We start from the raw sequence: 14953 nt of genomic DNA, 5'->3' as shown, positions 1-14953 counted from the left end.
GCCATTGCTTTAAAGGGGTGCCATAGATCGTAGTCAGTTCTGCTACAGAAAGACTTTTAGTAGATGGCAAATGCTTGAGGACAAGGCTTAAGAGAACTAAAATCATCATCCTTCCTAGGGAAGAACCACAAGGCTTATAATTAACCACTTCTAGCACAGGCTGCTGAATAGCATTCTTGGTAAAGAAGAACAGCATGAATAGCTGTGAATGAAAGAAGATTAACCCACAGAGTGCCCCTGGGTTTAGTGTGTTCTTACTCCAAAATGGCACCGGGACTCTGTAGGACTTGCTGCTAAAATATTATTTAGGTCACCAGTTCCTAATCATCATTAGCCTCTTCTACCAAAGATCCTAGGTATTTTATAATAATAGAACAAATATGAAAACAATACTTTGCATTTCTGTACTGCTTTCTGTTGTGGGATCTCAGAGCAGTTTACAGACATCAGAGACACAATCAACTTGAACCCTAGTGCGATAAACCCTAAGTGATAGAAGTATTTCCAATTGTGCCAATTTTTTTAGTTCTGCAGTCACTTTTTCCTCTCTTTTGAAAATGTTTCTTCTCTTCCCTGGTGCTACATGAAAGATCCATACAAACAGCAGGGGCAAATGGCTGACTAACAGACTGTACAAAGCAGAGAAAATGACTATGCACAAAGGCCCTGATTCTGAAAAGCATGTAAACACGTGCCTCACTTTAAACACGTGTAAGCGTTTTCCCTAATAGGGATTGTAGGCCAGTGGGCCGACTCACCGGCTGGGGAAGGTGAATAACTCTCAGTCCTTTTTCTCAGGGTTTTCTTTTAATAAGTCAAAAACCAAAGGATTCCAGAAGTAAACAAGTCACTCAGAACAATAGACCTCAAAGGCCTGGGACTTTTCTGGTTTCTTAGCCAGCTGGGAGGGGAAGGTTGCACTGTTCCCCAAGGTAGTCACTTCCCTTCTACTTTTATATCCTTATGCCAGTCAGCCATGTGTCAAGCAGGGGTCTGGGTTAACCCCTTGTACGCTGGGGTGTGTGGAGCACCTGTCCATCTTGTCACAGAGGTGCTTTCTTGAATTAGGGCCAAAGTGCTGGTAAAAGCACAAAGTAAACCAACATATTTTTTCTCTCATCTCTTCCAGATCTAGCAATTTAGGAGTCCCAGTACCACCAGTCAGTTAAAAGTTTTCAGACAGGAGTATGATTTTTAAGCCAATAGTATCCCTTTAATCAAGGAATCAATCTCTCCTTCCTCTTTCCTTCAATGGATCTGTCCAAACAACAGGCTCCAGTGACAGGTTTTTGTGTATTCAGTACAGTAATTACCTCCTGTACATGCAGCAAGCATTTAGGAAATATTCTGCTTCCAATTATAATTTTTTATTTGAGTCACGGAAGAATACACTGTATCCTCTTTATTTCTGCAGTCAACTGGTAATGAAATGTGCCAGGGATATTTATAGAACTGCCACTGTAGATAGCATTTGCATTTTGTGCCTTTGAGTTATTTAGTGTGGCAGTTTTCACCTACAGGATTTTTTTTTTTTGAAGAGCAGCTGAAAGGGGATCACTTTGCAACTGTTTCTTTTTTTAAAGAACATTATTTGTGTTGGATTCAACAGTTCTGTGAGCAGTGCACACTCTTGGTAATTTACTGGCAGGCTGACCTGTGACCAGAATTTAACAGAGTGTTCGGGTGTGCTTCCAGGGAATGATGGGGACAGTCTGTAGGACTCTCGGAGCTAGTGTTTGGCGTTAGAGTCCAGATGAATGGAAAAGAGGTGAGCTGCTAAAATGGTTCATATAACAGTGCAAAACAACTACCAGCCTCTCTACGTAATACTTTCCTCAGAAACGTACTATGTAAATATTTGGCCAGCCGTCGCTAAATAAGATTTAAAGCTTTATGTTGATGTCAAACAAAGGTAGCTAGAAAATCTTTCCTTAATGCAAAAGGCCAAGATCTAAGAGTCAGCAAGTAACTTTTAAGAGGAATTTACTTTCTGCTGTGATGAAATACTCTGGGATGAACAAATGTGTATGTAGTTCTCACATAGCACTTTTCATCCCTAGATCTCAAAGCACTTGGCAAAGGAGGTCAGTATAATTATCCCCATTTTACAAATGGCAAAACTGAGGCAGAGAGGTGAGGTAACTTGTCTGTGGTCACCTAGCCTACCAGCAGTAGAGCCAGGAATTGAACCTAGGTGTCAGTCTAATGCTTTGCCCCCTAGACCACACTGCCTCAGAGATTATATACCACTGTTCTAGACCATCCCTGACAGGTGTTTGTCTAACCTGTTCTTAAAAACCTCCAATGATGGAAATTCCACAACCTCCCTAGGTAATTTGTTCCAGTGCTTAACTACCTTGACAGGAAGATTTTCCTAATGTCCAACCTAAATCTCACTTGCTGCAATTGAAGCCCATTACTTCTCATCCTGTCCACAGAGAATGATTTATCACCCTCCTCTTTCTAACAACCTTTTATGTACTTGAAGACTGTTATCATGTCCATTTCCCCCCCCCCCCACACCCCAGTCTTCTCTTCTCCAGACTAAACAAACCCATTTTTTTTCAATTTTCCCTCACTGGTCATGTTTTCTAGACCTTTAATAATTTTTGTTGCTCTCCTCTGGTCTTTCTCCAATGTGTCCCCATCTTTCCTGAAATGTGGTGCCCAGAACTTGACACCGTATTCCAGCTGAGGTCTTATCAGTGCTGAGCAGAGTGGAAGAATTACTTCTCAGGTCTTGCTTACAACACTCCTGCTAATCCATAGGCACTAAAAGCCCAGAGCATCCAAGTATTCAGGCTCCCAACATCCATTGGAAGTTAGAAGCCTAAATACCTCGGAGGAGCTGAGCCTATAGCCCTGCCACAAATCAATGAAATCCAAACAGATCCTCTCCCTAGCAAGCAGCAGGTACAACTCTTGAGCTGGGTGTGAAAGTAATAAATCCTACAGTGTTACAGTGACACTCCGGAGCATAATTTCCTGCCCAGCTCAGAACAATGTCCAGCTTTGAAGTATTCATGAACAGGGATCCTAGTTTTCCATGATAAAAAACCCCCGAAATTCTCTGATAAAAAAAACCATAAGAATCTGTGTTTTTCCGTGATTACAATGAAATGCTGAACTTTAGTTTCCCTAGCCATAATACATATAGGGGTCAGTTGAACATAATGTTTGAAGCACATTCGAAGCCTATCAGTGCCATCAATCACTATAATAAAATAAAATTAATAGAATTGCAATTCAGCTGAAGCCCAAGCCCTGCTGCCCAGGGCTCGGGCTGTCAGCCCCAGTTTGGTTAATCCAGAGAGCTGGATAACAGAAGCTCAGATAAATGGGGTTCTACTATATATGTTTTTATTCTTTCACAAAATGTAAAAACTAAAGATTCTCTAAAAATGCAAATTCGGTGTTTTTCCGCGGCAAACGGATTTCTAGGATCCCTGTTCATGAACAATTTCTTATGCTCAGACATGTTTTCCTTCACCATCAAGCATACTTGTCTTCTACCCATAATCTTCCCTTTCTTAATCTTCTTCTCCTTCCCCCTTGGAATACTCCAGATGCTTTTAGTAGCTAAGGGAAAGTAAATCCCCACCCTCCCTTTCTGCTTTGAACTCCCCTGTGCCCCTCTCGTAGTAGCAAGATCTTATTGATGGAGTTTAAAGACCTTGTGCCACTCTTTGCAGGATCTCCCATCAAACGCCTCTGCTGCTGAGTAATTGTTAATGGTTAGTGACCTCCTGCTCCCTGGTTCCATCTGTTGAGCATTGCCATTGATTTCTCTTCTCTTGTTATGTGACAATCCAAAGCTGCTCCTTGGTTCATCTCCTGAGAGACCATGGAGGCACCGGCCCAATGGAGCAGACACTGTGGCATTGCAACTTTGCGAGAGTCAGACGCAGTAGCCTCAGTGCAGCCAGAATGTGTTGGATCAGTTCTCTCTTGCGGTGCCATGAAACGCTCCTGCTTCTCACTCCAACACACTAATAGAGCTTCTTTTACTTTGTTGCTGGAAAATAGCTTTCAGTGTGAGCAGGTGCCCTCGTGGAATTGGAAACAAGCAGGAATATGGGCATTGCCATAATGTCTTAGCTCATAACTAGTCTGGTAGTCCTGCCTTTTTCACTGGTCAGGACCTGTTGCTTCAGAGGAAAGAAAAATCACATAACACACTTAGCCTGGGATCCTGATCTTTAGGGAAAAGTCTGTAAGAAATCTCTGGGCATGTAGCAACTTCACAGTGCTGCACATCTCAGCCACACTGAATTTCAAGACAACAGCAGGACTAGAACTCAGCTCCTCCTGCTCCAAATCCTCCTTTCCTTATGAGCTCAAGGAAAATCTCCATTTGCGGTCACAATAAAAGGCCTATGGCAGTCAGCTGAAAAGTTCTGGTTCTGCCCAGTAGAGGGCAGCAGTACCCATGCCCATTAGCCAGTTCATTACACTGTGATTCCAATCTCAGAAGCAATATGAAGCATAGGAATCTACTGACACTATAACATTTGTGCATGAGCTCTTCACATGTAGGTCAGGATGGATAAAAATTGAGAATTTTTTTGACAAAATCAAAATCAGATTTTTTGGTTTTATTTAAATTATATATTTTTTAAATTTTAAACAGGTTTATATTTAAAATCTGAATTTAATACAAAATGTGTGAAGGCCTAGACTTATTACAATCCCTTTAAAATATTTCAATAAAAAATAAAGATGCTGAATTCAGGAGCCTCTGTCAAAGACTTTGAGTTAAAACCTGCTTTTTCTATATAAAGAAAGAATCAAGGGAGAAATCAGCTAACTTTTGAGGTCAAGCTTTATAAATACTGCGCAGTAGGTCAGCCTAAGTAACTTAGGAGACTGTCTCATTTTCAAGAGACTTAGGCAAATAGGAAGTTAAGCTCCAGCCACTTTCATTTAGGCATATTTGAAAATTTTCCCAGGCTGACCTGAAATAATCAGTGTAATTCACTGACTACAGTTAATCCCTCTTTTTAATAAATCATTTCGTTGTAATGTGAAACATGTTTTCATAAGAAAAGTTTATATATCCAAAACACTTTAGGTTGTTTTCTTTAATAAAAATACATTTTATATGCTGTTTTGAGGGTTCAATTAAATTCCAGGTACCACCCGAATGCTGTAGTTTGACACAAAGCAGGAGCAAAAAGTTGATTATCTAGTACAGTGATCCCCAACATTTTTTGTCTGGCGGGTGCTGGACGACGAGCCACCGAGGACCGTGGCTGGTGGACCAGCATTCGCCAAAATGCCGCCGAGAAGTGGCAACGTCAAGAGGCATCGCTGCCGAAATGCCGCCGAAAATCAGCGGCATTTCGGTGGCGACGCCTCTTGACATTGCTGCTTTTTGGTGGCATTTCGGCGGATGCTTGTCTGCCGGCCAGTACGCGGGCGCAGATAGATGCCCCGGTGGGCGCCATGGCACCCGTTGGCACTGCATTGGGGACCACTGATCTAGTAAATAAGCAATATATCATTCATCATTTTCTAACATACTAAAAATCGACACTTAATAAGCATCTAAGAATATTAAGCTACATAGTTGCTTATATAAATGAATATAGTTAGTATACTTCCTAGGTAGCAAAATGGTGTGCCAAATCTAGTGTAAATGCTCTATTTTGTTGTAAATTAACAAGTTTGAATGATTATATCAACCAATGAGAATGCACCTTTCTTAAGAAAAGAACTGAAGTGCAAAAGGAAAACTTGATTAAAATCAATTAGTTAAATGGTGGCTTGTCATGGGGTAATTTAAATCATGATTAAAGTTGTGATTTGTATTGCCTTCATTTAAAATCAATCCACCCTGATATATATAGTATGTGATCATACTGTATATAAACTATTACATATCCCTTGGCGTCTGCTAGGTAATTTGCAATTGCCAGTCTAACATGAAAGCTACTCAGATGCTCTGGTGATAAGCAGTATTGCAAAACCCAAAGATCATTAACTTTTCCTACATTTTTTCCATCTCTGCAAGTGATCAAAATATGCACAACACTTTGCACCTAATTGAGATTCTGTGTCATGCACAATATCTTTAACTTATTTTTGAATTCCAGGAGACCATCTGTTTGCGTTAGGGAAAACCTAAACCTAAAACAAAATCTACTACGAGGTTACAAAATTAAGGAGCAGGAAGCTATAAAGTTCCAGTTGAAAACTGAGCCTTTTTTTGAGCTATGATAGTGCAAAGCCCGAAAATATCTGCACATTTAAAAAACAAAAACCCCTCTCATTTTAAAAAGTGCTGCTGTGATCTAGTAGATTATACACAGCACTGAGAGTCAGGGGAATCGGATTGTGTTTCCGTCTCTGCCACTGCTTCAAGGTGTGGCCCTGAGCAAGTCCCTTACCTGTTCTCTGCCTCAATTAATTGAACAGGTAAAACTGGGATATACATGCTTCTCCACCTTTTTAGCCCCATCTTGTGGACCCTGCAGGTATTGGACAGGAAATAGGCTAGAGAGAGACATGGAGAGAGGCTATTTTGGAGTTCTCCAAGTAAGACATTGAATCCAATCTCCTCCATTAAGTTGCTGATGGCACAGTTAAATGAAATTATTTTGCTAAAACCTGAGAGTCCCTGTTTGCCCAGGAATACTACATAAGGCACTCTGAGATCTATGGGGAAGAAGTGCTATGGACACACACATTTCCTTCTTGTCTGAGGCCTTAAATGGCAAGCCTGGAGCGCATTTTTACAGCTGAGTTGAAAACCATTTAAATACAAATAGGGTTTATGGAGCACATCTCACTCATCAGGCAACATAACCAATGTAGAGCAATATTTTGCATGCCATTACTTACCAGAGAAATATCTTGTAGCAAGACAGTTTGTAGCCATGGCGGTAACCAATTGACATTTATGAGAAGTCTTGTTTTACAAAGGATTTTCTTTGAGTTGAATGCCAGAGCTCCAATTGTGCCTAAGAAACAGGAATTAGTTGGCATTGTTGGTATTCAAAAGACATTCTGGTATAACTAGCAACACAGACAAAGCCTGCAGGGTTTTCAGTGATGTTTGTACATGCATGGGGTGGTAAATCTTATGGGTTGGTGGTAACTGAAAAGAAAAGGTGCCTTTGATTAATATTGCCGATTATAAAGCTCACCTTTAGGAGCTGAACGTTGCAGAGTGCTCTGTGAAATTGGAGTAGGGTGTGGTTTTAAGCCCATGGAATCCTGATAACACGGTCTAAAGGCAAAGCTGTCCTTGGTTAACCTATTGGGCTCAAGTATCCTGGTTGCTGTGGTTCAGACCTCTGAACTTCGAGTCAGCGCTGCTATCTCCCACACGTAGAGCCGAGCTAGTCCTGGAGGAAGGGTCTGCTTTACAGGTATAAGACCTCAGGCGCATTGTGAAGATTGCATCCTGGGGAGATTGTAGCTCACTCCGGGCTCACTTGAGGATTCTGTTTCAGCAACACCTACAGAGCTTGTCAGGGCACGAAATATTATTGAAGTGTATATAGAATCCTCTCAATACACAGAAATCTGCCTTGGCCCTAAGATAAGAATATTCTTAATTCTGCATTACCCTTAACAAGTCAACTTGGAAAGTGCTGCTAGGAGGCTTTCCCTGCATGACTTGCCTTGACTTTAAAGGGAGCAGCCAAGCCACTGCCTTAGTCCCTGAGAGTGTCTGTATGATACAGGACTGGAAGTTTCAAAAGCCCCTACATAGCTTAGGCACAAGTGCCACCAACAGCCAATAGAACTATTCCCATGTCTAAAGTTATGCATGTGTTTCAGTGCTTTGCTGAATCGGATTCTGAATGCCTAACAGTGCATAGAGATCTCACACTCTCGGCCATAGTGGCTTGTCCATAGGGGCACTCTGTAAAACTCCCGGCTGGCCATGGAGAAGCTTCCCTGACTCCATGGAAGTACTCTCATGTATTTCAATGCAGCCACAGTCTACATGAGTTTGGAAGAGGCCCGGTCTACACTTAAATGTTAGTGGTATCATGATGTCTATGAATAGCTGTTCTTGTATAAAGCACCTTTATATCAATATAGCTGTGTCCACATTGAGGGTGTAGTACCATTTTAATTATACCGGTGTAGGTAAACTGGTGCAACTTTCTAGTGTAGATGAGCACAGGTGGGAAAGATCCTGGCCAAATTTATCCCTGGTGTAACACCAATGAATTCAGTAGGGTTATACCATGGAAAAAGTTGATCTGCCAGCCTTTAAACTATTTCAGCTATGGTTGAATCTTTGCTTTGATGCACCAACCACTTCCTTGTAACTTGTACAGAAGTTTCCCCTGGCACTGCTTGGTGGCCAAACAAAGCACCGAAGACGGGGGCAGACGTGTGAAACGTCTGGGCCGTCTCCCATAGTCTGTGCGGGACTAGTTGTCTCTCTTGTTCACTCCGCACCTTGGCCTCATTTTTCATGCTGGAGCGATCCACTCTCTGTAGCTGAGTCAAAGCCGCGCTGTTCAGTGACGGTAGGGTGTTATTTCTTTGTCTCATGCAACTTTTTCCTTTCCTGGTGCCAGGGAAGGGAAACCAGGGAATGAAACCCTTTGCTGGGACAGGGCTTTGAGGGAGCTTGCCTGCAGTGCTTTAGCGGCAGCTCTCAATGTTTGCCAAGCCTGTAAATGAAGCACTCTGAAATATGCTTTGCTTCTCTCTTGCAGATGACGGAGGGCCGCCGATGTCAAGTGCACCTCCTCGATGACAGGAAGCTGGAACTTCTCGTGCAGGTAATAAATGGTCTCCACTGATGGCAGCGTTTGCCACAGCTCTGAATTCTGGGCCATATGAAGTAAATTGGGCTTGTAACAAGCTCCCTGCTATTCGGCTACTTTGTGCTGGGATCCTCTTGGATCTTGCAAGCTAAGCAGCATCAACCTGGGCCTGGACTTTAGAGAATGGGAGACATCCAGGGTGCTGCAGGAAGTGCTGGCAGTGATTCATTAGCTGGCACTCTTCACTCTGTGTCAGAGCACGACCAATGCTCCAAAATGGTGCTGAGGCCACTGTCTTTTGCGTGGGATGGAAAACCAGAGTCAGGGCCGCTTGTGGTCCTTAATAATCCCATGACACCTTCTGAGGCATTAACCATCATGTCCTGGCCAAATTTCAGCTCCAGGAACAACATTCTGCCTACCTAAAATTCCCTCTGCAGTGTCAATTGCACGCACACTGTTCTTCACTTCCTAAATCATCGCTGGGTGATGTTAAACTGCTGTCGGAGATGGCAGTGCTTCAGTCGTGGGTGAAGTGACCCGCACATACATAGTTTGCATGTCAGTTTAGGTTTATAGTACATGCTTCAGGATAAAAGGCAACATATGGAAATGTAAGAGGTGATTTATCTTTGGAGATATTTCAGAATATACCTATTGGGATTCATGAATATGCCTTAAACATGTGTGCAATCCAACTAGAGCTATTGCATTCTTCTGATTGCTGGGGTTTGAACTTACATCTCCCAGATATCTGTTTTAAATCTTTGGCTACTTTTTCTGATTCTTCTGTACTATTGTAGAGTAACCACCCTGAGGTCCCAGTCAGGATCAGAGCTTTATTGTACACAGCACCCCTACTCCCCATAATCTGACTCCCAAACTAACCCCTGCAGCTTGATGAGAGATCACTCAGCAGTAGGTTGGAAATCTCTGGGCTAGCCTGCCTTAATTGCATAAGACCTGCGAGGGCCTGCGGGAGGTAGGTTCTTAGTACAGATGCTTCACTCTGTATGCTTGGGGATTCTGAAGGTACATCATCAGTCAGGATTGAGCTCCTTCTAGAAAAGCAGGAGCTGACAGTTCATGGCACATGTCATAGGAAAGGGAGCATTTCCTGACCGTCACAGTAAGGTCCTAGGTTTGACCTGTCACAGGGTGGCTGGCCCTTCGGATCAAGGGGAGACTGCTACTGAAGCAGGCTGGCTCCTGCAGGAGGCCCTGGAGCATGGCATGACTCTCAGACAAACAGCCTGTGGAGTGGAATAGACAGACGGACGCCCCTGTAGAAGACCCTGGGCTCGGGGAAGGGATGATTGATGCGCTGTGCTAGTTTGATGTGGAAGAAGAACAGCTGAAATCCTGGGAAAGTGGCCTGACCCAGACCCTGGGCATGGTGTCACTCCTTGCTGGGCTGAGGGGACAGGCCAGCAGCCTATAGGGTCTAGATCCTAATGCTAATGAAGTGATGTGATGGTACTAACAGAGCATGTGTGCACCCACCTGCTGCAGTGACTCCTGCGCCTGCCAGGAACCCTCTGGGTCCTTCTGCTCACTGCCTCCTGACTAAGGTCCTGGTCCCGCAAGTCCTTGAGCAGGTCACGGGAGGCTGGGTGAGGTGATTGGCCTATAGCAGTCATGTGAGTGGAGGAGGCGACACGTGGGCACATGGCCTCCACACTGAATGGGAATAAGCTTCCGGCCCCACCCCCTCAGACACCCGTCCTCTTGCCCAGAGTAATGAAATTGGCCGGGGGTGGGCTGAGAGTGGCAGGAATGTCTGAGGAAATCTGTGCTTACCTTTGATCCTCCTCATGATAATGAATGGCTGAGATACATGCCCCTTGCTTAGCCATGAACCCGCTACTCAGCAGGAATAATGCGGTAGCCATTCAGCACAGCTCTCATTACTACAGGGCTGGGTTCCCCTGCTCTTCCTTTCCTATTTTACCTTTCACTTACATGTGTAACGCTCCCCACCTACCCTGGGCAGGATCAGTACCTAAACGCAGCATCTCTTTAACAAATCGATACCCGACAAGATATTCTTCATCTGCACACTCTTAATATCCAGGCATACAGGTGTATGAAGTGCAGACCCTGCTAGGATTTCCCTAATGTCCATAGATCTGCTAGCTCAGTTTGTAGAATTCATTCATTGACTAGAATGAATTCATTTCTAAAAGGTAACGTATTTCCACTAATATGCCCATTTCTTGGACAGGAAGCTATACCACTATATAGCTACAGAGAGACAGAAACTGAACCAGAGTTTCAAAAGTGTTCAGCACCCACGATTAGGAGTAGATCTTTCAAAAGAATCAAGCTGGTAGGAAAATGCCAATTATTTTCCACAGGAAATTTAAAAACATTCTTGCTTTCATCAAAATTTCCCATGAAAAGGTTAGTTTCCCATCGAAAAATCAGAAACCAAAAAAGAAGTTAGTTTTTTTCAAAACCATTTTGGTGGTGGTGTTTTTTATAAATGTTTTCTGTTTTTTAATCCCCAAACTGGAAACGTCTGATAAAAATGTTCCCAATGCAAGCTGCTGGGTGCTAAATTCTTGTGAAAAATCTGGCTACTTATTAGGTGCCTAAATCAGGGCCTGAGCTTTCTTGAAAATCAGAACCTGATTGCAGCTGCTGATCCCTCTGGAAATTCTGCCATGTCTCTCAGAGATCTCCAAAGGGTTAATAATAAGAATTAGAAAAATGACTTTCCTCTTACAAATGCTACTAGCCTCATTACAAGCAGCACTAGAAACAGGAAATGAAACTTCCCATAGCACTCAGATTAATGTCCGGCAGCTGATAAGCTTGGGGTGGGCAGGATGAGTGTTTGCTTTGCTATAGCAAACAGGGAGAAGATGAATGGGGTCTTTTGGAACCAGTTTGAATCACAGGAAATGCATTTCAGCACTGATTTGTAGGTGACTCTGGATGGTTGTTCAAAAATCGTAGGCAACAAAAAATAAAGGGTAAAATTTTCAAACGCACCTAAGTCCCATTTTCAAAAGGGATGTAGGTGTCTTTCAATGAGAGTTGGGCTCCTAAGCACCTAAGTCACTTGTGAAATTGGGTCTTGGGTTCCTAAGTCACTTGGGGATACATTTACACAGCCTGAGGTGGCCCATGACAGCAAGCCTCCCAGCCGGGGTTGACAGGTGTGGATTTGCAGGCTTGTGCTAGCGCTCTAAAAAAAACTGTGTAGACAGCACTTTGACGGAGCGATTCAGGCTTGAGCTCAGGCTCTGAAGCCTAGGGAGGGGGATGGGCTTCAGAGCCCAAGCTCTAGCCCAATCCACACCTCTGAAGTGCTGTCTACACAGCTAGTTTTAGAGCACTAGCACAAGCCTCACAAAACCAAGTCTTTCAACCTGAGCAAGCTGTGTAGACGTACCCTCAGGAGCCTCTGGAAATGTTACCCAGAGTCTCTAGATTAACAAACCTATATGAATATTGCAAACCGCTCTAACGAGGCACTGTTCTCAATTTTAATGACAGCAAGAGGCTTATTGCAGGAACTACACAGAGTGTACCAGGGAAGATCACTGATGGTTTTGCAGTGGCAGTATTGGCGACTCTGTTTATTTGCTTGCTTACCAGCAACATTTTGTTTACAAGAAAGTTTACGGAAAGAGAAACTGTCATAACCATCGGTGCATATGTGACTGTTCAGGAGGCCATCTTAAAACTTTTGGTGAATTGTGGAGTCATCGAATCTAAAAGCAGAACCGCCACCGTATGACTGAAGTGATTGCTCATAGAGTTTGAATGGCAATGACCAATGATCATAACTTGATGTAAATAACACAGTAAATCATAGTAAATAGTTTGCTGGTGACACATTGGCTGGGTTTGGGCCATGCAAAACCATCCATTGGATATTTTCAAATAACATGCCAGCTTGTAAAGTGAGAAGTCTTATCATGGAAAATTAATGACTGAAAAAGGGATTACATTTGCTTTATAACTGATCTTTGCAAGTAGTTCACCCAGCTCAGGGCCGCCCAGAGGATTCTGGGAGCCTGGGGTCTTCGGCGGCAGGGGCCCCCCGCTTCGGTGGTAATTTGGTGGCGGGGGGTCCTTCCGTTCTGGGACCCGCCACCGAAGTGCCCCGAAGACCCGCAGCAGGGGCCCCCCGCCGCCGAATTACCGCCAAAGCGGGACCCGCCACCGAAGTGCAGCCAGGTCTTCGGCAGTAATTCGGCGGTGGGGGGCCCCCGCAGCGGGTCTTCGGGGCACTTCGGCAGCAGGTCCCAGAACGGAAGGGCCCCCCGCCGCCAAATTACCACTGAAGACCCGGCTGCACTTCAGCGGTAGGTCCCGCTTTGGTGGTAATTTGGCGGCAGGGGGTCTTTCCGCACCGGAGCGGAAGGACCCCCCGCCGGCGAAGACCGGGACCGGAAGAAGCTCCGGGGGCCCGGGCCCCGCAAGAGTTTTCCGGGGCCCCCGGAGCAAGTGAAGGACCCCGCTCCAGGGGCCCCAAAAAACTCTCGTGGGGGCCCCTGCGGGGCCCAGGGCCTGGGGCAAATTGCCCCACTTGCCCCCCCCCGGGCGGCCCTAACCCAGCTCTGCGAATAACACCTTGGGGCTTATATAGCCCCTTTCATCTGAGGACCTCAAAGAGTCTTCCACTTTACTTCCAGTTCTCTAGCATTTTACTGATTCTTTGGCTCATCATATTCATAAAGGGATGTAGAGAACAGGTTGCTTTTAGTTAGAGCCAGGAGCTGGGAAGCAGGGATCAGTTATTGCCTCTGCCACTGACTTTCTTTGTAGACTTGGACAAGACTTCCCTGTACATTTGTCTGCCTATAAAACGGGGGTGATACCACCTGTCTCACAGGGGTCTTGAGGCTTGATTATTTGGGGCTAGATTGTGAGACCCTTATTCTGATTGAGTAGCACCTGGCTCCTTCCATAGTCCCGTTGTTTCCAGTGAGATTACTAAAGTACTCAGGTACTCAGTGTAAGTAAGGGAATCACAGTCTGGCCCTTGTCGTCTGGCAATCGCTCGGAGATCCTTGGATAAAAAAAGACCATGTAAATTCTAAGTATTGCTGTTATTCCATAGCTGAGCTGACAGCTGTGTGTCCGATACAATGTTTAAATACAGTGCTCTCTGCATCATATCTAGGGCTTCTGGATGCCACTTAGAAGCAAGATTTACTTCTGGGTAACCCTATGCCAGAGTTTAAATTGAGGATTAACTGTTATGTGTTTGCATCTGATGAAAAAGACTCATCCACCGCAGCACTGGTACCTAGCAGCCTGACTGGCAATACCGGTGCCTTTAACCATGGTTAGGGCCCTACCAAATTCACGGCCATGAAAAACCGTGAAATCTGGTCTCCCCCCTGCGAAATCTGGCCTTTTGTGTTCTTTTACCCTATACTATACAGACTTCATGGGGGAGACCAGCGTTTCTCAAATCGGGGGTCCTGACCCAAAAGGGAGTTGCAGGGGGCTCACAAGGTTATTTTAGGGGGCTCGTGACATTGCCACTCTTACTTGTGTGCTGCCTTCGGAGCTGAGCAGCTGGAGAGTGGTGGCTGTTTGCCAGGCGCCCAGTTCTGAAGGCAGCGCCCCGCCAGCAGCAGGGCAGAAGTAAGGGTGGCAATACCATACCCTGCCACCCTTACTTCTGCGCTGCTGCTGGCAGCAGCTCTGCCTTCAGAACTGGGATCCCAGCCAGCAGCCACCGCTCTCCAGCTCCTGGCTCCGAAGGCATCGCCACCACCAGCAGCAGCGCAGAAGTAAGGGTAGCAGTACCACAACCCCCACTTACAATAACCTTGCGACCCCCACCCACACACACACACACACACACACAACTCCATTTTAGATCAGGACCCCTATAATTACAACACCAGGAAATTTCAGATTTAAATAGCTGAAATCATGAAATTTATTATTTTAAAAATCCTATTACCGTGAAATTGACCAAAATGGACCGTGAATTTGGTAGGGCCCAAACCATGGTGAATCTTGTATGAAAATTTGAGCCTTCCACAGCAACACCAGCTCTGATGGAAGCTTTGCCTCTACCTAGCAACTGTTGTTGCTACATAGGACAAGCAGTCACTATCATGTGATGGTCTAACAGTGGTCACAGGAATCAGGAGAGAGAGACTTCTGCCACATCAATGGAGGTATTAGTCTTTTTGTCATATAATTGGAGCTAGGAAATAAAGAACAGTCTCTTAGCAGCACGG

At 44.7% G+C, this 14953-nt stretch overlaps 1 protein-coding gene across 3 annotated transcripts in view; it reads left to right on the top strand.

Annotated features, from left to right (window-relative positions):
- Nucleotides 1-14953, top strand: part of FRMD4A (FERM domain containing 4A) — a 314917-nt gene that overhangs the window by 119967 nt on the left and 179997 nt on the right. For all 3 annotated transcript variants that reach the window (XM_044983445.1, XM_044983439.1, XM_044983452.1), the window contains exon 2: nt 8685-8750. In XM_044983445.1, the coding sequence (XP_044839380.1) occupies nt 8685-8750 (66 nt within the window). The remainder of the gene's footprint in view (nt 1-8684; nt 8751-14953) is intronic.

Source organism: Mauremys mutica, chromosome 1, assembly GCF_020497125.1.
Source record: "Mauremys mutica isolate MM-2020 ecotype Southern chromosome 1, ASM2049712v1, whole genome shotgun sequence".
Lineage (NCBI taxonomy): Eukaryota > Metazoa > Chordata > Testudines > Geoemydidae > Mauremys > Mauremys mutica.
Note: the sequence above shows the minus strand (reverse complement) of the source record. Positions and strands in the feature narration are given on the sequence as shown.